This window comes from Thalassophryne amazonica, chromosome 18, assembly GCF_902500255.1.
Source record: "Thalassophryne amazonica chromosome 18, fThaAma1.1, whole genome shotgun sequence".
In the NCBI taxonomy this organism is placed as follows: Eukaryota; Metazoa; Chordata; class Actinopteri; order Batrachoidiformes; family Batrachoididae; genus Thalassophryne; species Thalassophryne amazonica.
In genome coordinates this window covers 5,868,526-5,886,747 of record NC_047120.1, presented here as the reverse complement: position 1 = coordinate 5,886,747, position 18,222 = coordinate 5,868,526, and the positions used below count along the sequence as shown (strand labels likewise).

The window sequence follows — 18,222 nt, the reverse complement described above, 5'->3', positions numbered from 1 at the left end:
TTTGGCGAACTCTCACTTGGTCTCTGAGAGGTAGGGCCTCCAAAGAAAAGATTTAAGGACAACCTTAAGAAGTCCCTAAAATCCTTTGATATAGATCCAAACCAGTGGACCTGCATGGCCGCCAAGTGTGAGGCCATAATTGAATTTGGGCATAGGCGGAGGGGTGCCCTGGAAGAAAATTGCCAGAGGAGGAGAACTCAGGCTGCTACAGCTCCTTCTAACCCAAATACCAGCCAGACCTTTAACTGCCACCACTGTTGTAGAACTTGCCGTAGTCATCATGTGTGTGTGTGTGTGTCCTTCCTAAATCTTTGTCTGTGATGTCAAGCCAGAGCGAGACAAAATCCAGAATGGTCTGGTTGCTGTAAGTGGCCCAAAGAATATCACGCTGGTTGAAAAAAGCAAGCGCACATGTTCACCATCTTGGATATCAGATTTCACAGTCCCAATATCACCATAAATCCTTCTTCCCATTTCATTTCCCATTTCAACCTGTATTCAATTGAATGCACCACTAAGACAAGATATTTAATGTTCAAACTGATAAACCTTTTGGTTTTTGTGCAAATATTTGCTCATTTTGAAATGTATGTCTGCAACACATTTAAAAAAAGCTGGGACGGGGCAACAAAACACTGGGAAAGTTGATGAATGCTCAAAGAACACCTGTTTGGAACATTCTTCAGGTGAACAGGTTAATTGGAAACAGGTGAGTGTCATGACTGGGTAAAGGAGTATCCCCAAAATGCTCAGCCATTCACAAGCAAAGATGGGGGGAGGATCACCACTTTCTGAACAGCTGCGTGAAAAAATAATCCAACAGTTTAAGAACAGTGTTTCTCGGTGTTCAACTGCAAGGAATTTAGGGATTCCATCATTTACAGTCCATAATATAATCAGAAGAATCAGAGTATCTGGAGAACTTTCTACATGTAAGTGGCAAGGCCGAAAACCAACATTTGAATGCTCATGAGCTTCGATCCCTCAGGCGGCACTGCATTAAAAACCGACATCATTGTGTAAAGGATCTTACTGCGTGGCTCAGGAACACTTCAGAAAACCATTGTCAGTTAACACAGTTCGTTGCTACATCTACAAGTAAGAGTTAAAACTCTACCATGCAAAGCGAAAGCCATACATCAACAACATCCAGAACCACTGCCTCCTTCTCTGGGCCTGAGCTCATTTGAAATGGACAGACGCAAAGTGGAAAAGTGTGCTGTGGTCTGATGAGTCCACATTTCAGATTGTTTTTGGAAATCATGGACGTCGCGTCCTCCGGACAAAAGAGGAAAAAGACCACCCATCTGTGATGGTATGGGGGTGTGTTAGTGCCCGTGGCATGGGCAACTTACACATCTGTGATGGCACCATCAATGCTGAAAGGTACATCCAGGTTTTGGAGCAACATATGCTGCCATACCACTGTCTCAGCTTTTTTTGAAACGTGTTGCAGGCATCCATTTCAAGATGAGCAAATATTTGCACAAAAACAATAAAGTTTATCAGTTTGAACATTAAATAGCTTGTCTTTGTGGTATATTCAACTGAATATAGGTTGAAGAGGATTTTCAAATCATTGTATACTGTTATTAATTTATATTTTACACAACGTCCCAACTTCATTGGAATTAGGGTTGTAGAAGCATCTATTGGATGTATTCAAGCAACAACTGGCCAGAAACCACACTGTGTAAGACGTAGCAATGGTTTTACCCTGCACCCATGTGTACATACATATTTAGGCATCATATTGATTTTATCTACACTCAACAAAAATATAAACGCAACACTTTTGGTTTTGCTCCCATTTTGTATGAGATGAACTCAAAGATCTAAAACTTTTTCCACATACACAATATCACCATTTCCCTCAAATATTGTTCACAAACCAGTCTAAATCTGTGATAGTGAGCACTTCTCCTTTGCTGAGATAATCCATCCCACCTCACAGGTGTGCCATACCAAGATGCTGATTAGACACCATGATTAGTGCACAGGTGTGCCTTAGACTGCCCACAATAAAAGGCCACTCTGAAAGGTGCAGTTTTATCACACAGCACAATGCCACAGATGTCGCAAGATTTGAGGGAGCGTGCAATTGGCATGCTGACAGCAGGAATGTTAACCAGAGCTGTTGCTCGTGTATTGAAAGTTCATTTCTCTACCATAAGCCATCTCCAAAGGCGTTTCAGAGAATTTGGCAGTACATCCAACCAGCCTCACAACCGCAGACCACGTGTAACCACACCAGCCCAGGACCTCCACATCCAGCATGTTCACCTCCAAGATCGTCTGAGACCAGCCACTCGGACAGCTGCTGGAACAATCGGTTTGCATAACCAAAAAACTTCTGCACAAACTGTCAGAAATCGTCTCAGGGAAGCTCATCTGCATGCTCGTCGTCCTCATTGGGGTCTCGACCTGACTCCAGTTCGTCGTCGTAACCGACTTGAGTGGGCAAATGCTCACATTCGCTGGCGTTTGGCACGTTGGAGAGGTGTTCTCTTCACGGATGATGCGAAGGAGATGTGTTGCACTGCATGAGGCAAATGGTGGTCACACCAGATACTGACTGGTACCCCCCCCCCCCAATAAAACAAAACTGCACCTTTCAGAGTGGCCTTTTGTGGGCAGTCTAAGGCACACCTGTGCACTAATCATGGTGTCTAATCAGCATCTTGGTATGGCACACCTGTGAGGTGGGATGGATTATCTCAGCAAAGGAGAAGTGATCACTATCACAGATTTAGACTGGTTTGTGAACAATATTTGAGGGAAATGGTGATATTGTGTATGTGGAAAAAGTTTTAGATCTTTGAGTTCATCTCATACAAAATGGGAGCAAAAGCAAAAGTGTTGCGTTTATATTTTTGTTGAGTATATGTCCATGCCTCCATAAGAATCTTCATATCAAGAAGGAGATGAGTAAACAGGAAGAAAACACACCTCCAGAGAGGAACCCAAGTACGAGGTCTGTTAGAAAAGTATCGGACCTTTTTATTTTTTGCAAAAACCTGATGGATTTGAATCACGTGTGCTTGCATGAGCCAACCTTGAACCTTCGTGCGCATGCATTAACTTTTTCACGCCTGTCGATTGCATCATTTTCTGGTAAGCAGCCTTTGTGTGAGGTGGTGTGTTGTGCGCTCAGTGGATTTTCATTTCAAGGAAAAAGACGGAATGACTGGAGCAGCGCCGCATCAAATTTTGCCAGAAACTGGGCGACAGCCAGGTGGAAACCATTCGGATGATTCAGACGGCTTTCGGTGACTTTTCAGTCGTGTGACTATCTGAGAAATTGTGGAAGAGGTGGGCTTGTCACAGCATGTACTGTGAGACTTCAAAACAGAGGCGCTTTTGCGCCACCATCAGCAGCAGCATTAATTTCACCGCCACTCTTTTCATGGCTAAATCTTCTGTCACAGTGGAATGTACCGAAAAAGTGCTGATGTCCACCTCTTCTGCAATTTCTCAGATAGTCACACGACGGTCCCGCATCACCACAGCGTTCACTTTGGAAATGATCTGGTCATTTCAGCATGTTGATGGCCGACCGGCGCGTGGCTCGCTCTCCACCGCTGTGCGGCTGTCTTTAAACCGGTTGTACCGCTCCTTAATCTGTGTGATGCTCATAGCATCGTCACCGAAAGCTGTCTTAATCTTCCGAATGGTTTCCACCTGGCTGTCGCCCAGTTTCTGGCAAAATTTGATGCGGCGCTGCTCCAGTCGTTCCGTCTTTTTCCTTGAAATGAAAATCCGCCGAGCACACAACACACGTCCCACACAAAGGCTGCTTACCAGGAAATGATGCAGTCGACAGGCGTGAAAAAGTTCACGCATGCGCACGAAGGTTCAAGGTTTGCTCATGCAAGCACACGTGATTCAAATCCATCAGGTTTTTGAAAAAAATAAAAAGGTCCAATACTTTTCTAACAGACCTCGTATTTGGTGATTTTCATGGATTCCATGGAAGCACAGTGGCTTAGTGGTTAACACTGTTGCCTCACAGCAGGAAGATCATGGGATTGATTTCCACCTGTGGCCTTTCTCTGTGGAGTTTGCATGTTCTCCCCGTGTTTGTGTGGGTTTCCTCTGGGTGTTCCGGTTTCCTCCCACATTTAAAGACATGCAGGTTGGGTGGATTGGAAACGTTATAATTGTCCAGGTCTCCCTTGTAGAAGACATCTCAAAAATTCCAGATTTCAGGCACTCACTGACTGCAAACGATTTGCATCAAGGTGTAAACAATAATCTGAATTTTCATAATGGTTAGTTTGTCCAATTACTTTTGTCCTCCTAAAATGGAGGCACTATGTATAAAACATTCTAAATACTTAAATGTGAGTTGTTTCTTTAAAAAAAAAAAAAACACCTTGGATTAACGCTGAAGGTCTACCCTATAAGCATTTCTCGAATGTTTTATTTCAACCCCACTGTGGTTGTGTGCAGAGGCAAAATTACAAAAATTGTCTATTCGCCCTATTGAAATATCCCATAATCCCTTGCGCACCAGAGTCACTGCAGTCTAAATAACAGAGAAACCATGGCAATTGTAAATGAACATTATAGTACCAAAATGTAATTTTTATGCTTTTCATCATGTTAATAAGAGACTGCTGCATGAGACCCTGACAACTTGCTAAAGCAAATATTCCAAATAATCCGTGTCTGCTACATTTAACCTGCGTGGAATTTAATAAACACAACCTGAATTTCAGACATTATGTGTATATATATATATATATATATATATATATATATATATATATATATATATATATTACAGAGATTAGAGCATGCCATAGGTATTAAAGGCACTGCACTGTGGTGGTTTGAATCATATTTATCTAATAGATTACAATTTGTTCATGTAAATGGGGAGTCTTCTTCACAGACTAAGGTTAATTATGGAGTTCCACAAGGTTCTGTGCTAGGACCAATTCTATTCACTTTATACATGCTTCCCTTAGGCAGTATTATTAGAAAGCATTGCTTAAATTTTCATTGTTACACAGATGATACCCAGCTTTATCTATCCATGAAGCCAGAGGACACACACCAATTAGTTAAACTGCAGGAATGTCTTACAGACATAAAGACATGGATGAACTCTAATTTCCTGCTTTTAAATTCAGATAAAACTGAAGTTATTGTACTTGGCCCCACAAATCTTAGAAACATGGTGTCTGACCAGATCCTTACTCTGGATGGCATTACCCTGACCACTAGTAATACTGTGAGAAATCTTGGAGTCATTTTTGATCAGTATATGTCCTTCGATGCGCATATAAAGCAAATATGTAGGACTGCTTTTCTATCATATAGTACTGACGGGGACTAGAAGGAGAGAGCATATCTCACCCATATTGGCCTCTCTTCATTGGCTTCCTGTTAATTCTAGAATAGAATTTAAAATTCTTCTTCTTACTTATAAGGTTTTGAATAATCAGGTCCCATCTTATCTTAGGGACCTCGTAGTACCATATCACCCCAATAGAGCGCTTCGCTCTCAGACTGCAGGCTTACTTGTAGTTCCTAGGGTTTGTAAGAGTAGAATAGGGAAGCAGAGCCTTCAGCTTTCAGGCTCCTCTCCTGTGGAACCAGCTCCCAATTCAGATCAGGGAGACAGACACCCTCTCTACTTTTAAGATTAGGCTTAAAACTTTCCTTTTTGCTAAAGCTTATAGTTAGGGCTGGATCAGGTGACCCTGAACCATCCCTTAGTTATGCTGCTATAGACTTAGACTGCTGGGGGGGTTCCCATGATGCACTGAGTGTTTCTTTCTCTTTTTGCTCTGTATGCACCACTCTGCATTTAATCATTAGTGATCGATCTCTGCTCTCTTCCACAGCATGTCTTTTTCCTGATTCTCTCCCCTCAGCCCCAACCAGTCCCAGCAGAAGACTGCCCCTCCCTGAACCTGGTTCTGCTGGAGGTTTCTTCCTGTTAAAAGGGAGTTTTTCCTTCCCACTGTCGCCAAGTGCTTGCTCATAGGGGGTCGTTTTGACTGTTGGGGTTTTTCTGTAATTATTGTATGGCTTTTGCCTTGCAATATAAAGCGCCTTGGGGCAACTGTTGTTGTGATTTGGCGCTATATAAATAAAATTGATTTGATATATATATATATATATATATATATATATATATATATATATATAATTACTCTGGAACAAAATGGACAAACAGTGTTGTAAAGGACAATAAGAAGGGCATTAAAGAACAAACTTCACTTTAACCCAGAACGACATGAACAGGAAACTGTCACAGCTCACAGCAACTCCCATGGAAAATAACAGAGAAACAACCTGAGCTTCTCGCATGTTTACATAAAACAAACACAATAACAATGTCTATAAACCCAGATCATATATTCACCAGAGTTTTAGGCACAATATACAAAGAGTTTTATGTTGCGATGTTAATGCTGTTGTCCGTGTGTGGCGATTAAATTGCAGCTTTATCAGAGCATCTCAATGCATTTCTCAGTGTTACTGACATCTCGCAGCACAGCAACCTCTTCGAAGTTTTGTGGGATTTTGCGGGATTTGAAACCTCAATTGGGTGAATACCCAACTATTTGTGGACCTGACTATAAAATGGCTCAGCAGGCAACTTCTGGTTATCATGCAGCATAGTGACTCAATGTCACTGTTGCCTTGCGTCAAGAAGGTCTGGGGTTCGACTCTAGCCATGCCCAGTACTTTTTTTTTTTATATACTTTTTATTTGTAAATATTTTTGAACAAATAACAAATGCAACATTGTGAGGTCAGAGAAGATCAGTATGTCAAACCATACAGAGATTACAGATTTTATACATTCATTTTCCTGTCACAACTCTTTTTAAAGTCCAGCCATTTTCTCCAACGTCTCTTTCCCAAGTCGCCTTGTAGCCGCAGGGTATAAGTCATAGCTTCCATCATCTTAATGCTCTCTACTATGGAAATGAAAAGGCTTATAGTGGGCGGGTCTTTAGCCAACCAACATTTTGTAATAGCTTTCTTGGCTGATGCCAAGAGGATTTTCAAGAGATAGATGTCGTCTGTGGTCCACTCATCAGGGAAACATCCCAAGTACATGGATACAAATGAGCTGTCCACATTAAAGCCCAGAGTTTTGGAGCATATTTTTGTTACTTCTGTCCAAAAAGGTTGTATGAATGGGCAAGACCAGAATATATGTCCGTGATCTGCCGTGACCGCCCCACAGCCTCTCCAGCATACAGCAGAGGTAGTACAGAATTTAGCCTTTTGTCTGGGTGTTATAAAAAAGCGGATGATGTTTTTCCAACAGAAGTCCCGCCAGGTGTTCGAGTTTGTTGTTGTGAATTGTGTTTCCCAGATCTTTGTCCACATGTCTTCTGATATATCAATATTGATTTCCTTCTCCCATTTTTGTTTTATATAATCTGTGGAGTTCCCTTTAAATTTAATTAGGCCCTGGTATATCCTACTTATTAGAGCTTTGTTACTTCCAAGGTTATAAGCATTAGTAAAAACATTAACAATTGAGAAGTCCCTGACAGTGTAATTGCTTGTTTTTTTAACAATATAATCACGGAGTTGCAAATATCTAAAATAATCTTGTCTATTAAGACCACCTATCTCGCACAAAGTGTCAAAGGGAATTGGTTCAGACTTTTTAATAAACGTGCATGTGGCAGTCAGTCCCCGCCACACCCACTGTTTGAATCTACTATCCTGAGCAGCGGGTAAAAACTCTGGGTCATATGCTGGCCATTTTAGGACTTTTATCTCTTCCTGAAGCTATAGTTTCTTAACCAGCTCCTCCCACACCTTTAGTGCCAAGGTGATCCATTGGCTAGTTGTTAAGAAGAATTCCTTTTCATGAGTTACAAATCCCAATCTGGACTGAATTGGTATTTTTGACAGAGACCTCTCAATTGTTTTCCATTTTGCACTATAGGATGGGTTACACCAACAAACCAAATATTTCACCTGTGCAGATATATAATAATCCCTCATAGAGGGCAGAGCCAACCCCCCTCTCTCCCTCGGCAACTGTAATGTGCAAAACCTAACCCTTGGTCTTTTATTGAACCAAATAAATCTCGAGATGTGTTTATTCCAGTCTCGGAATTGTTTCTCCGGTATGGAAATAGGTAAAGCAAGAAACAAGTACAATAGTTTTGGGAGAATATTAATCTTAATAATCTGTATTCTGTTGCCGAAATCAAGAGGGAGCAGGCTCCAGGCACTGAGTTCATTGTATATCTCTTTATTTGTGTGTTTATAATTTATTTCAAATATTCGAGACAAGTCTTTTGGTAAATTTACTCGCAAATATTTTATGCTAGTCGAATTCTAATTAAAATTGTATTTAAACAAGGGGAGTCTGCTCTGGGAAAAATTAAATGACATAACTTGTCTTATTTACATTGAGTGTGTATCCTGAGTATAATCCATATGTCTCTAGCATCTTCATCAACACCGGTAGGCCCAAGGCAGGATCTGTGATTGTAATAAGGACATCATCTGCGTATAAACTCACTTTATACTCCTCCTCACCAATTAGGATACCCTTCACTGCTGACGCCTGACGAATTGCCTGGGCTATAGGTTCAATGAACAAGTTAAAAAGGTTTGGGCTGGCCGGACACCCTTGTCTACAGCCCCGCTCCAGTACTATAGAGTTGGAAAGACTACCATTGATTTTAATTCTGGCAGTAGGTGACGAATAAAGGGCTTGGATACAATTTATGAATTCCTGGCAGAAACCAAATCTCTTCATTACTAAGTAAAGAAAATCCCAATATACCGAATCGTAAGCTTTTTCTGCATCTAAACTAAGAATAACTGCACTGAGTTTCCTCTTATTGATCTGTTCAATAATATGCAGTGCTCTCCTAATATTGTCATGGGTTTGCCTATTTTTCAAAAAACCCGTTTGGTCCTCATCAATCAAAGAGGGCATTATAGTGTCCATTCTCCGTACTAGTATAGTTGTATATAATTTGTAATCCGAGTTCAATACACTTATTGGCCTGTAAGATTTACAGTCGGTTTTGTCCTTTCCCTCTTTTGATATTACAGATATAAAGGCCTCCTTCCAAGAGGGAGGTACCATTCCGCCCTTGAGGACATAATTAAAACTAGTTTGTAATAGAGGTATAAGGTTTCCTTCAAAGTTTTATACCATTCAGGAGGGAACCCATCAGTGCCTGGTGATTTGTTTGAATTAAGAGCTGATATAGCCTTATCTATTTCCTCATGGGTTATTAGTGAAGTTAATTTATTATTTGCATCTGAACCAATTGATGGGAGGTCTAATGAGTTTAAAAAATCTACAATTATACTTTCATCAACATACTTAGATCGACTATATAAAGATCTATAATAGCTTTCAAAAACATTATGAATTTTTTCTAGACCGGTTATTAATTTATTATTTGTCGGGTCTCTAATTTTGTAAATAGTATTTTCAGCTTGCTGTTTTCGGATCCGCCATGCTAAGAGCTTAGTTGCTTTGGGTCCTATTTCATAATATCTTTGTTTCATAAATCGAATATTTTTCTCTACCTCTTCACCTAAAATCCTATCTATTTCCTGTTTTATTTGTCTGATTTGGTGTGTCACTGTAGTATCCTTATTAGTCAGATGTAAGTGCTCTAAGATTTTTAGTCTATTTTGTAGCTGTAACAAGTCTTGTGCCTTTTTCTTCTTCATCATGGCTGCCTTGGCTATTATCTTTCCTCTAAGGACAGCTTTAGCCGCGTCCCACACAATACTTGGATTTGTTTCCCCATTATTATTGTCCTCTAAGTACTGCTCAAGTTCTGTTATCATATCTTCTATAAACCTGGGATCGTCCAGCATACTAGTATTTAATCTCCATAGAGTGTTTCTCTGTCTCCCATCTAAATGTAATGTTACGTAAACTCCTGAGTGGTCAGAGATATCTCTTTGACCTATTCTACAATCCCTTATCCTGTTTATGTCCCTATTATACATGAAACAATAATCTATCCTTGAATACACCCCATGTCGAGCAGAATAAAAAGTAAATCCTGGTGCTGACTTGTGAAATAATCGCCACACATCAATCAGCCCCAAGTCCCGTAAAATTCTTTTTACATGCTTCTCAACAGTTGTGTTTCTTCGGCCAATGTTATTTGAGTCCATTTGAGGGTTTAACAATAAATTGAAATCTCCTGCACAAATAAGGGGTCCCTGAGTTTCTGTGGAAATTAAATTAAACACCTTTTTGAAAAATTATATTTTACTCCCTGGGGGTGCATAAATGTTTAATAATGTTACTTCTTTTTGGTCTATTTTACCTTTCACCAAAACAAATCTGCCCTCCACATCACTTATGTCAGCCATGAATTCAAACTTTATTTTATTTGAAATAAGAATAGCTACTCCCCTCTTTTTACCACTTTTGTGAGACGAATAATATGTATGTGTAAAACCCATTTTCTTTAGTTTCTCATGCTCTATCTTTGAGAGATGTGTTTCCTGCCAATACGCTATATCCACCTTTTCCTTTTTCATTTTAGCAATTAACTTACTCCTCTTTATAGGATTGTTCAGCCCATTAACATTTAGTGACAGTATATTATAATATTTAAAGGACATTATGTTAATCGATGAAATTCGAACTTATAAATCATCTCAGACCTCACAGCATCATAACCTGAACTTAAAACCAAATAAAAACACACAACCATCACAAGAACTTCCACGAACAAGGATAAAGCATTGTCCTTTGGTAGTAAGGGGACTGGCCACAAAGTGGGGCCCCTCATCAGTGTAGGCCAAAAATGAAAGTAAAAAGCAAACAAAAAAAACACCCTTAGCCTGATAAGGTAAATTTGGTGTGCTATAATTATGTCCTTAGGCATCAGCCCCTCCTATACTTTAAAATGAGAAGGAAGATACCACTCCATATCCAAGATAGGACAACTGGCCCAGTCAAAATTAAAGTGTGGAAACAGGTGACGTCATCATTTGCTTATTTGGGCGTTTCCCCGTTCCATCCGGAATCCCCTGAGTTTCTCCCTAACGTGTTGTTGAAAGTCGACCTTGCTGGGTTCTTCTTGTATCTCCCACGGCAGCAACTCCGCGAGGGTCTCTCCTTTAATCTTATTGGTCCGGGCTCCCATGCTGATCTTGTCCACCGTTATTCCCCGCTTTCGCAGATCCTCCGCAGCCTGAATCACGTTATTATAAAGCACACTGCCTGATGAATAATGCACTCGCATCTTACTTAACGGTGTCTGGAAGCGAATTCCATTCCCTTTCAGGGCTTTCTTGACAGGGATATACTTGCGTCTCTTTTTCTGCACTTCTGGCGCGTAATCATGGTCGAAAAAGACCTGCTTGTTTTGAACCTTTACTCCTTTTTTCCAAGCTGCGTGTAAGATCTTTTCTTTGTCGGAGAACCGAAGGAAGCGGACTATTATTGAGCGTGGGGGTGCGCTTGCAGATGGTTTCGGTCCTGATGCACGATAAGCACGTTCAATGCAGAAGGCTCGGTCCAAGCCGATATCAGCGCCCAACTCACTTTTAATAAGATTTTCAACAAAGGTAGCAATGGACGTTCCCTCTAAGTCTTCAGGGACGCCGTACATCCTGATGTTTTTCCGCCTCACACGCCCCTCCAAACCATCCACCTTGTCCTGCAAGATCCGCTGATTTTCTAGTAGTTGTATGAGAGTGTTTTTGACTCCGATGTCCCAGAGTTCCGAATCCGCAATGGTGTCCTCTACCTGCTTTACTCGCTCAGTCACCTGTTCCACCTGGTGTGCGGTGTGTCGTAGTTTTTGATTTATTTCTTTTGTAAAATCGGCCATCTGTTTCTTTACGTCCTCCCGAAATTCTGTGTGGAATTCCTTGAAGTCGTTTTTCAATTCGGCTCGGAGAACGGCCATTTCAGTCGCAAAAACATCACCCACAGTGCCGCGGATTACATCCAGGCCCTCGCCTCGTTCGCCATCTTGTCCCGCTGCTAGTGAGCCTTCCGCGCCGGCCGTGACTTCGTTCTCCATTTTACCATCGGGAATGTTCCGTCGACCGTATCTTCCCTTCTTATTTTTGTCCCCACTCATTCCTATCGTAGAATTTAGTGGTTTGACCTAAAATACTGCTCTCGAATCGGGGGGAATATGAGGCTAATGCCAGAGATCACTTTTATGCGGCCATACCGCGTTGCGCACCACCGGAAGTCCTGCCCAGTACTTTATGTGAAGTTTTGCATTCTAAAAACACTTATCACATATTAAACCAAAATGTCACATTATAGAATAAGATGTGACTGTTGACAGCATTGTTGCAGTGAGGGTTGATGAATCTGCTAAAGGTTTGTTGTGGTCGAACTCTTTAGGGAGCCAAGCTCTTCTATCTGTCCGGCATGGTCTATGGAGAGTATCAGACCCAGGAGGTGAGGAACCTTGGTCGTTTTATCTCCGTCATGAAGTTTCGTCCTCTGGTTTGGCAGACCTCCCACCCTTACGTGCTGGTTGATCGGTGAGTAACGCCTGGAACCACAGACGGTGCCTGAACCCCACTGACTGTTGGTGTGGATATTGTCTCTTTCTCTGCTGACTGGTGTCTTTTCTTCTTCTCTCTGCTGACTTCTTCATGAATCTATCATCTTTATAAATGTTTTTTGTTTTTCTTGGCTGTCTCTGACATGTGATGAGACCTGGATCTGGGACAAAGAGCAGGTGGTCCAAAGACGTGAATTCATTTTATTTGATGATGAAACATTGTGTCTTACTGACAGCATCATTTCTGTTCATCAATTCAAACAGAATTGAGGATTTGACTGAACCTGAGACGGTGAGGACGGAGCCCAAGTGTGACAGGACGGTGTCACTCTACGGCTACCTGCGAGGGTCATATTTGAAAAACAAATGCCAGATCCATATTCCAGGTTGGTAAGCATGTTGATTGTTCTTTTTCTTTGGGGGTTTTTGTATATTTGATGTAGTTTCCTCCTGCAGTCTGATTGTGAACCTTTTTTCCGGTCAGCCCCTGTACTCCCTTCAGTAATCTCATCAACCCAAAACCTCAGTGTTCTACCAAACATTTAGGCGTGACTTTGATACTTTGGTCACACAGCACAGCTGGTTCCTGTGGTTCCACTTGGACCGTGTTCTGCGGGTTGTTTCTGCACCTAGGTTGCTGTCATTAGGTACCACAGCGTTTTTAGGACGTCAGGTTATCTTCTTTTTTCTTCCGTGTCTGATTGGCAGTGTGTTTGCTAAGTTTGTAGAGTCCAGTTACCTGGGTGCTGTTGTCTGGCGAGGACGGTGAGTTGGCTTTGACTGATCCTGTGATCTTTGTGATCTCTGGTTGCAGCACTTTGAGAAGCTGAGTGAGGAGTCGGACTATCTAATACTAATCCAGGGTTTCCATCAGCACTGTCTGTCTGGTGAACATGTTGGAGAGATTCAGTTCATATCTGTGGTGGGGCTCGTCCCAAACGTTTGGAGTATGATGGTGCTGTACCTCCAGGGAGGGTGCATGAATCCCCAGATTACATTAGTTACATGTAAGCGACTGTCGGTGTTTGTGGCTAGATGGGTGTTCCAGGGGCGTGGCCAGCTCCCCAGTTACTTGCCATTAATGTGCGCAATGATGATAGATTCTAATGGACGGGAAAACTCGACACTCATTGTGAATTAGAACTTCATGCTTGACTGCTCATCGGAACCAATGATCACTTGATCTGTTTCAATCGAGTGTCACAGTGACGTTTCTGTATGGCTAGTTAGCACGCTAACGCCCAGACGTGTTATCTAGTTACAAAAACAGCATTTTTAGATTTAGAAGTGTTTATTTCTCACTGACTCTTTATCTGAGAACTGTTATATTCTATATTCCTGAGTATTTCAGGTGTGTGTGTGTGTGTGTACTCTGTTTTTTGCACACTTGCCTTTGTTTACTCTTTATTGTCGAGCGATATTTTAGAAAAGTGCATTTTCAGCAAAGTGAGGCCAAAACAGGTAAAATAAGTAAAAGTAATAAGTAAAAACGAATAAAAACATTCATTGTTAACTTTTAAAAATGAAAACGTCATTCCAAACCCAGAATTAGAAACGACGTCAGTGACGTCCATTTTTAAAAATATGCACCATTTTGTTTCATGTCATTAGTTGCGTATTTCATATTTTATGCAAAATTGTGGTTTATTTTGATTGATTAGTTTTCGCACCTTGAAGATTTAATGTAAATGTCCATAATTTGAAATATGGGATTGCATAAAACACAAATACTCAGAACATGTCTGCAGGAAGACATTGGGCTGCGTGGTCTTGGTGCGCTTGCTTCCACACCAGAAGGTTCTTGGTTCAAGACCACCCATGCTCATTTTCTGTGGAATGTGGAGGGCGTCCAGTGGAAAACTTGTGGGAGCTCGTGGATTTTCTGTCTAGTTTATGGTTAAAGTAGCTCTGGTCATCGTTGGCGCGAAGCTGTGGACTGACGGCGTTCTGCCGTTAATTGTAAGTGTTTGTCGTTGCAGTGTTTGTTGATGCAGTGTTGCTCTCTGCAGGTGTGGGAGATTTTCAGGTGGCAGACGTCAATTTCCTGCCCGACCCGTGTGCACTTCCTGACGCCCAGAAGAAGCGAGCGCTGAATGAGAAGGAACGTCTGCTCTACGCACCGATGGCTGGGGTGGGCGGAGTCGTGTACGACAAAGATGCAGTCTACATTGACTTTCCTGCCGGCCATGTAAATCAGCCTGAGGTTAGTTTGAAACCTTTTCTTCCACAGGCGCCTCTGGTGCTCACCAAAATACTCATTTTCTCTCCAGTGCCTGTGGGTTTTGCCACAACCCTACAGAAGGTGTATCTGTCTGTCGCACCAGGGGGTGGAGCCTCTGGTGTGTTTCGGACAGTCCACCAGGGGCAAGCAGCAGCCATCCTGAATGTACAGCACCAGAATCAAAGATAATTAATTTTCCGTTATATAAGTGAGTTATGGGGTTAATATCAGCAGTGCACAATACAGGAGAAAACTTTGACAAAAGAATTATTTGTATTCATGTTCAGAAATTTGATATTGAGAATAATTGAATTATTTTTAATGACCTGTTTTTACAATAGATCATGTCTAACCACTTTGTTTGTCATTAGTTGTTGACAAACCGAGTAATCGGAGTTAATGACTGGGTGCTAATGCTGCTAAAGTTAAGAATCTTGTTCCTGAACCTCTGCTTAAAGTATCTTCTAAAACTGACAGTCGATAGTGAGAGATAATGATAACATTTATTATTTGAAATGTGAAACACTCTATTGGCTGAAATGGAAATCAGAAATCTGTGTTTTTACATACATAATACATTCAGTTCTCTTTTGACTAAATCTCGTTTTTGAGTTTTGACTAAAACATGACTAAATAAAAATGGTATTTGAATATGACTAAAACTAAAGAGGACATTTGAGATTAAGATCAAGACTAAAATTAAAATGCAGGTGACGAAAAGAACACTACTCTGCAAAACCCTTCATTTAGTTTTTAAACTCCTCTAAGGTTTTAGCACCAAGTCCAAAAACCAGATCATTTCAATGGTCTGGACAAGTTTTCCAGTGTATAAGTCTCAAATGTTTGTTTTTGTTTTTAAACTAGTTTTGGAGGCCCCGCAGTTTATCCTCTGGTGTGACTTGTATACCAAAAAAATCAAGTGTTTGTAGTAATATTACCAGTATTTATTTTGGCCTTTCTCAGGAATCAGCACACTCAGCAAAAGAAACTCTATCAATAAAAGTACACAACAACAATACACAGAAATCCCAAATTAAAGAGCTTATTTAAAAAAATAAATAAATAAATCGAATGCCTCATGTTTTTATTGTAATGTTTCCAACACTGTCGAATGGCAGTCCATTTTCATCTGCATCAAGTAACATCCATATGTTGTCAGTGCGCATTTATTTGCTCATCTTGCTTATTTTTGGAAATTAAAAGTTCTTGTACAGTTAACAGGACAGTCCGTGGTGTGCACATGTGCCTCTGAGTTCCTGTCCATTGTTAAACTCGCCACCACGAAAACACTGTTTAAAAGTGAGTTCAACATACAAAAAGAAATGTGACTTAAACTTCCACAAATATGGTGTTTCGTCATCTTTCATCTGTTCAGGAGCTGCCGATTCATCCACGTTCCCAAATCCCAAACATTCCCAAATCTGAGCTCCTCCATTGAATGTCATATCTCTTTTCTTTGATTTCCCCTTTCCCAACTCTTCCTGTTTTCATCCAAAATCCAAGAAAATGTTGTTGCTGCGTGTCACTGAAACACTGAGTGACAGTCACTGACAACAGATCAGCATCATAACCAAATGGGGCGACCTTCCCAACATGCAATGCAGTCTGAAAAAGTGATTTAAGTCCACAAGCTCGGTTAATAAAGTGTGTCCATGTGAGGGACTCTGGACACTGGGGCAGAGTGACGCTTTGGAGGATAATGTCTCCTTCAAGACGATTTCACTCACCATAAACTGAGACAGCAGGTGGAACATCCAGAGAAAGACCATGTTTCCACCAACTGAGGTCTGGCCGAGTCCAGGGCTCAGTTTCATAAAGCAGTCTAATTTTTTGGCCTACTAAACTTACCTAGCTGACTAAGGTTTCAAATCGACAGTGAAACGTGTAGGTTAGCCAGCTAGCATTAGTTGACGGTGTTCACGGGCCTTGTGAGTACCGTTGCCAAGAAATGCCTCCAGTGCGCGAGAGTTTCTTTTGCAACCATGGCCATGGATGGTGTCGCTGATAACCTGCTGAAAGGTCCCACAGGTGTAAAACCTCAGTGCAGTCAAAACCCAAAGAAGGGCCTGCAGGGCGCTGTTCCTCCTCGTTTGGTGGTTGGTGGCTGGAGCTATCATGTCCGCGATGAAGCGGATTGTAGGTGGATGAAATTAGTATTGCTGTTGAACCTCTGCATCCGTAAATATCTCCAGTGGACTATTCCGGTCATGGAACACCCGCTCCCACCACAGGGCTCTCCTTCCTTCCTGCTCCATCAAGTGGTGGTACATGATAGTTCCCATCTTTGAGGTAAGACACTGAAGTTTTGTCGAGTAAAATAAGATTAGCCTCCTCTGTAGCAGGCTAAAAACTTTAGTCGGAATGCAAAACTATAGCCGACTAAGCGCTTTGTACAATGACTAATGTCAAAGGTTTAGTCGACTAAACAGGATTCGATGGCTTTAAGAAACTGGGTTCTGGTCTGTGGACTTCAGAGAGCGTGACAGGACCTGTTCATGTGGATGTCTGGTGTTGTCATTTTAAATTATAACTGCTGTAATGTTCAATGTGCAGGAGGATGTGCGGCCCACGACAGAGCTGGTCCATTCGCTTATCGACACGCACGCCACCCTGGATGCCAAGATGGCTGCCAGTAAGGTGTCTCTGTTCAGTGGTTTGGGCACGCTGGGCAACACAGACGCGGATGAAGCGTGCTGGTGAGATGCTACTGAAAACACACATTTTCATTTAATTCTGCAGAGAGTAAAGCTCCGATCCGAACAGAAACGTACCAGAAGTTAACTTGACAAACTTTAAAACGGTAACGTTCTCTGTGAAAGTAGTTCTGGACTTTCTCACATTTTAACAGAAACTCTGACCGTAGGATTAAAGTTCTCTGTCGCTTCCATCAAGTGGGCTGTCGGGACAGCGTCAGTGTCCCCACAAAAAAAAAAAAAAAATCACAGCCAGACACGGCGTGTTTGCGTGCCTCACAGCGAGTAAAAAGCAGTTTTACAAACTATTTTAAAACTTTGTGGTGAGTGTCCTCACTGCCTTCCATTAAAGGGCCACTTTTAAAGGAAATGTCTCACGTTTTTTAATGTCCCAGTTAGTAAGACAATATACTCATGTTACTCAAAGTACTCATGATTGTAAGTGTCTCTGCACGTATGTGCTAATAATTAGTGATCTCTGATGTATTTTGTTACTTTCTTTCTGAGCGTTCGCAGGTCCATTTCTGGAAAACGTTTCACTCTGCAATCCTCTGCATTTTTCAGTGTGTGACGTCCTAATTAGCAAAACAGAAACCTCTCAATGACTGACAGACAGAGGGAACAGAACCTTCTCTGTCCAAAAACAAAGTTTCTGAGCTGCCGTTCGAAAGTGATGGCTCGGATTTACAGAGAGGAGACGACACACTTCACCCTGAAACTCTTAACTTTTTCAGAGTGTCAGAGACGTGCTACTTACTGAAGCTGTGTACATGGAGGTCGGGACATCTGACACT

At 41.5% G+C, this 18,222-nt stretch overlaps 1 protein-coding gene across 2 annotated transcripts in view; it reads left to right on the top strand.

The window, feature by feature from the left end:
- The window catches only part of bms1 (BMS1 ribosome biogenesis factor), a 75,128-nt gene that overhangs the window by 18,076 nt on the left and 38,830 nt on the right, over positions 1–18,222 (top strand). For both annotated transcript variants that reach the window (XM_034193707.1, XM_034193706.1), the window contains exons 6-9: positions 12,349–12,491; positions 12,779–12,900; positions 14,524–14,717; positions 17,289–17,431. In XM_034193707.1, coding sequence (XP_034049598.1) covers positions 12,349–12,491; positions 12,779–12,900; positions 14,524–14,717; positions 17,289–17,431 — 602 coding nt within the window. The remainder of the gene's footprint in view (positions 1–12,348; positions 12,492–12,778; positions 12,901–14,523; positions 14,718–17,288; positions 17,432–18,222) is intronic.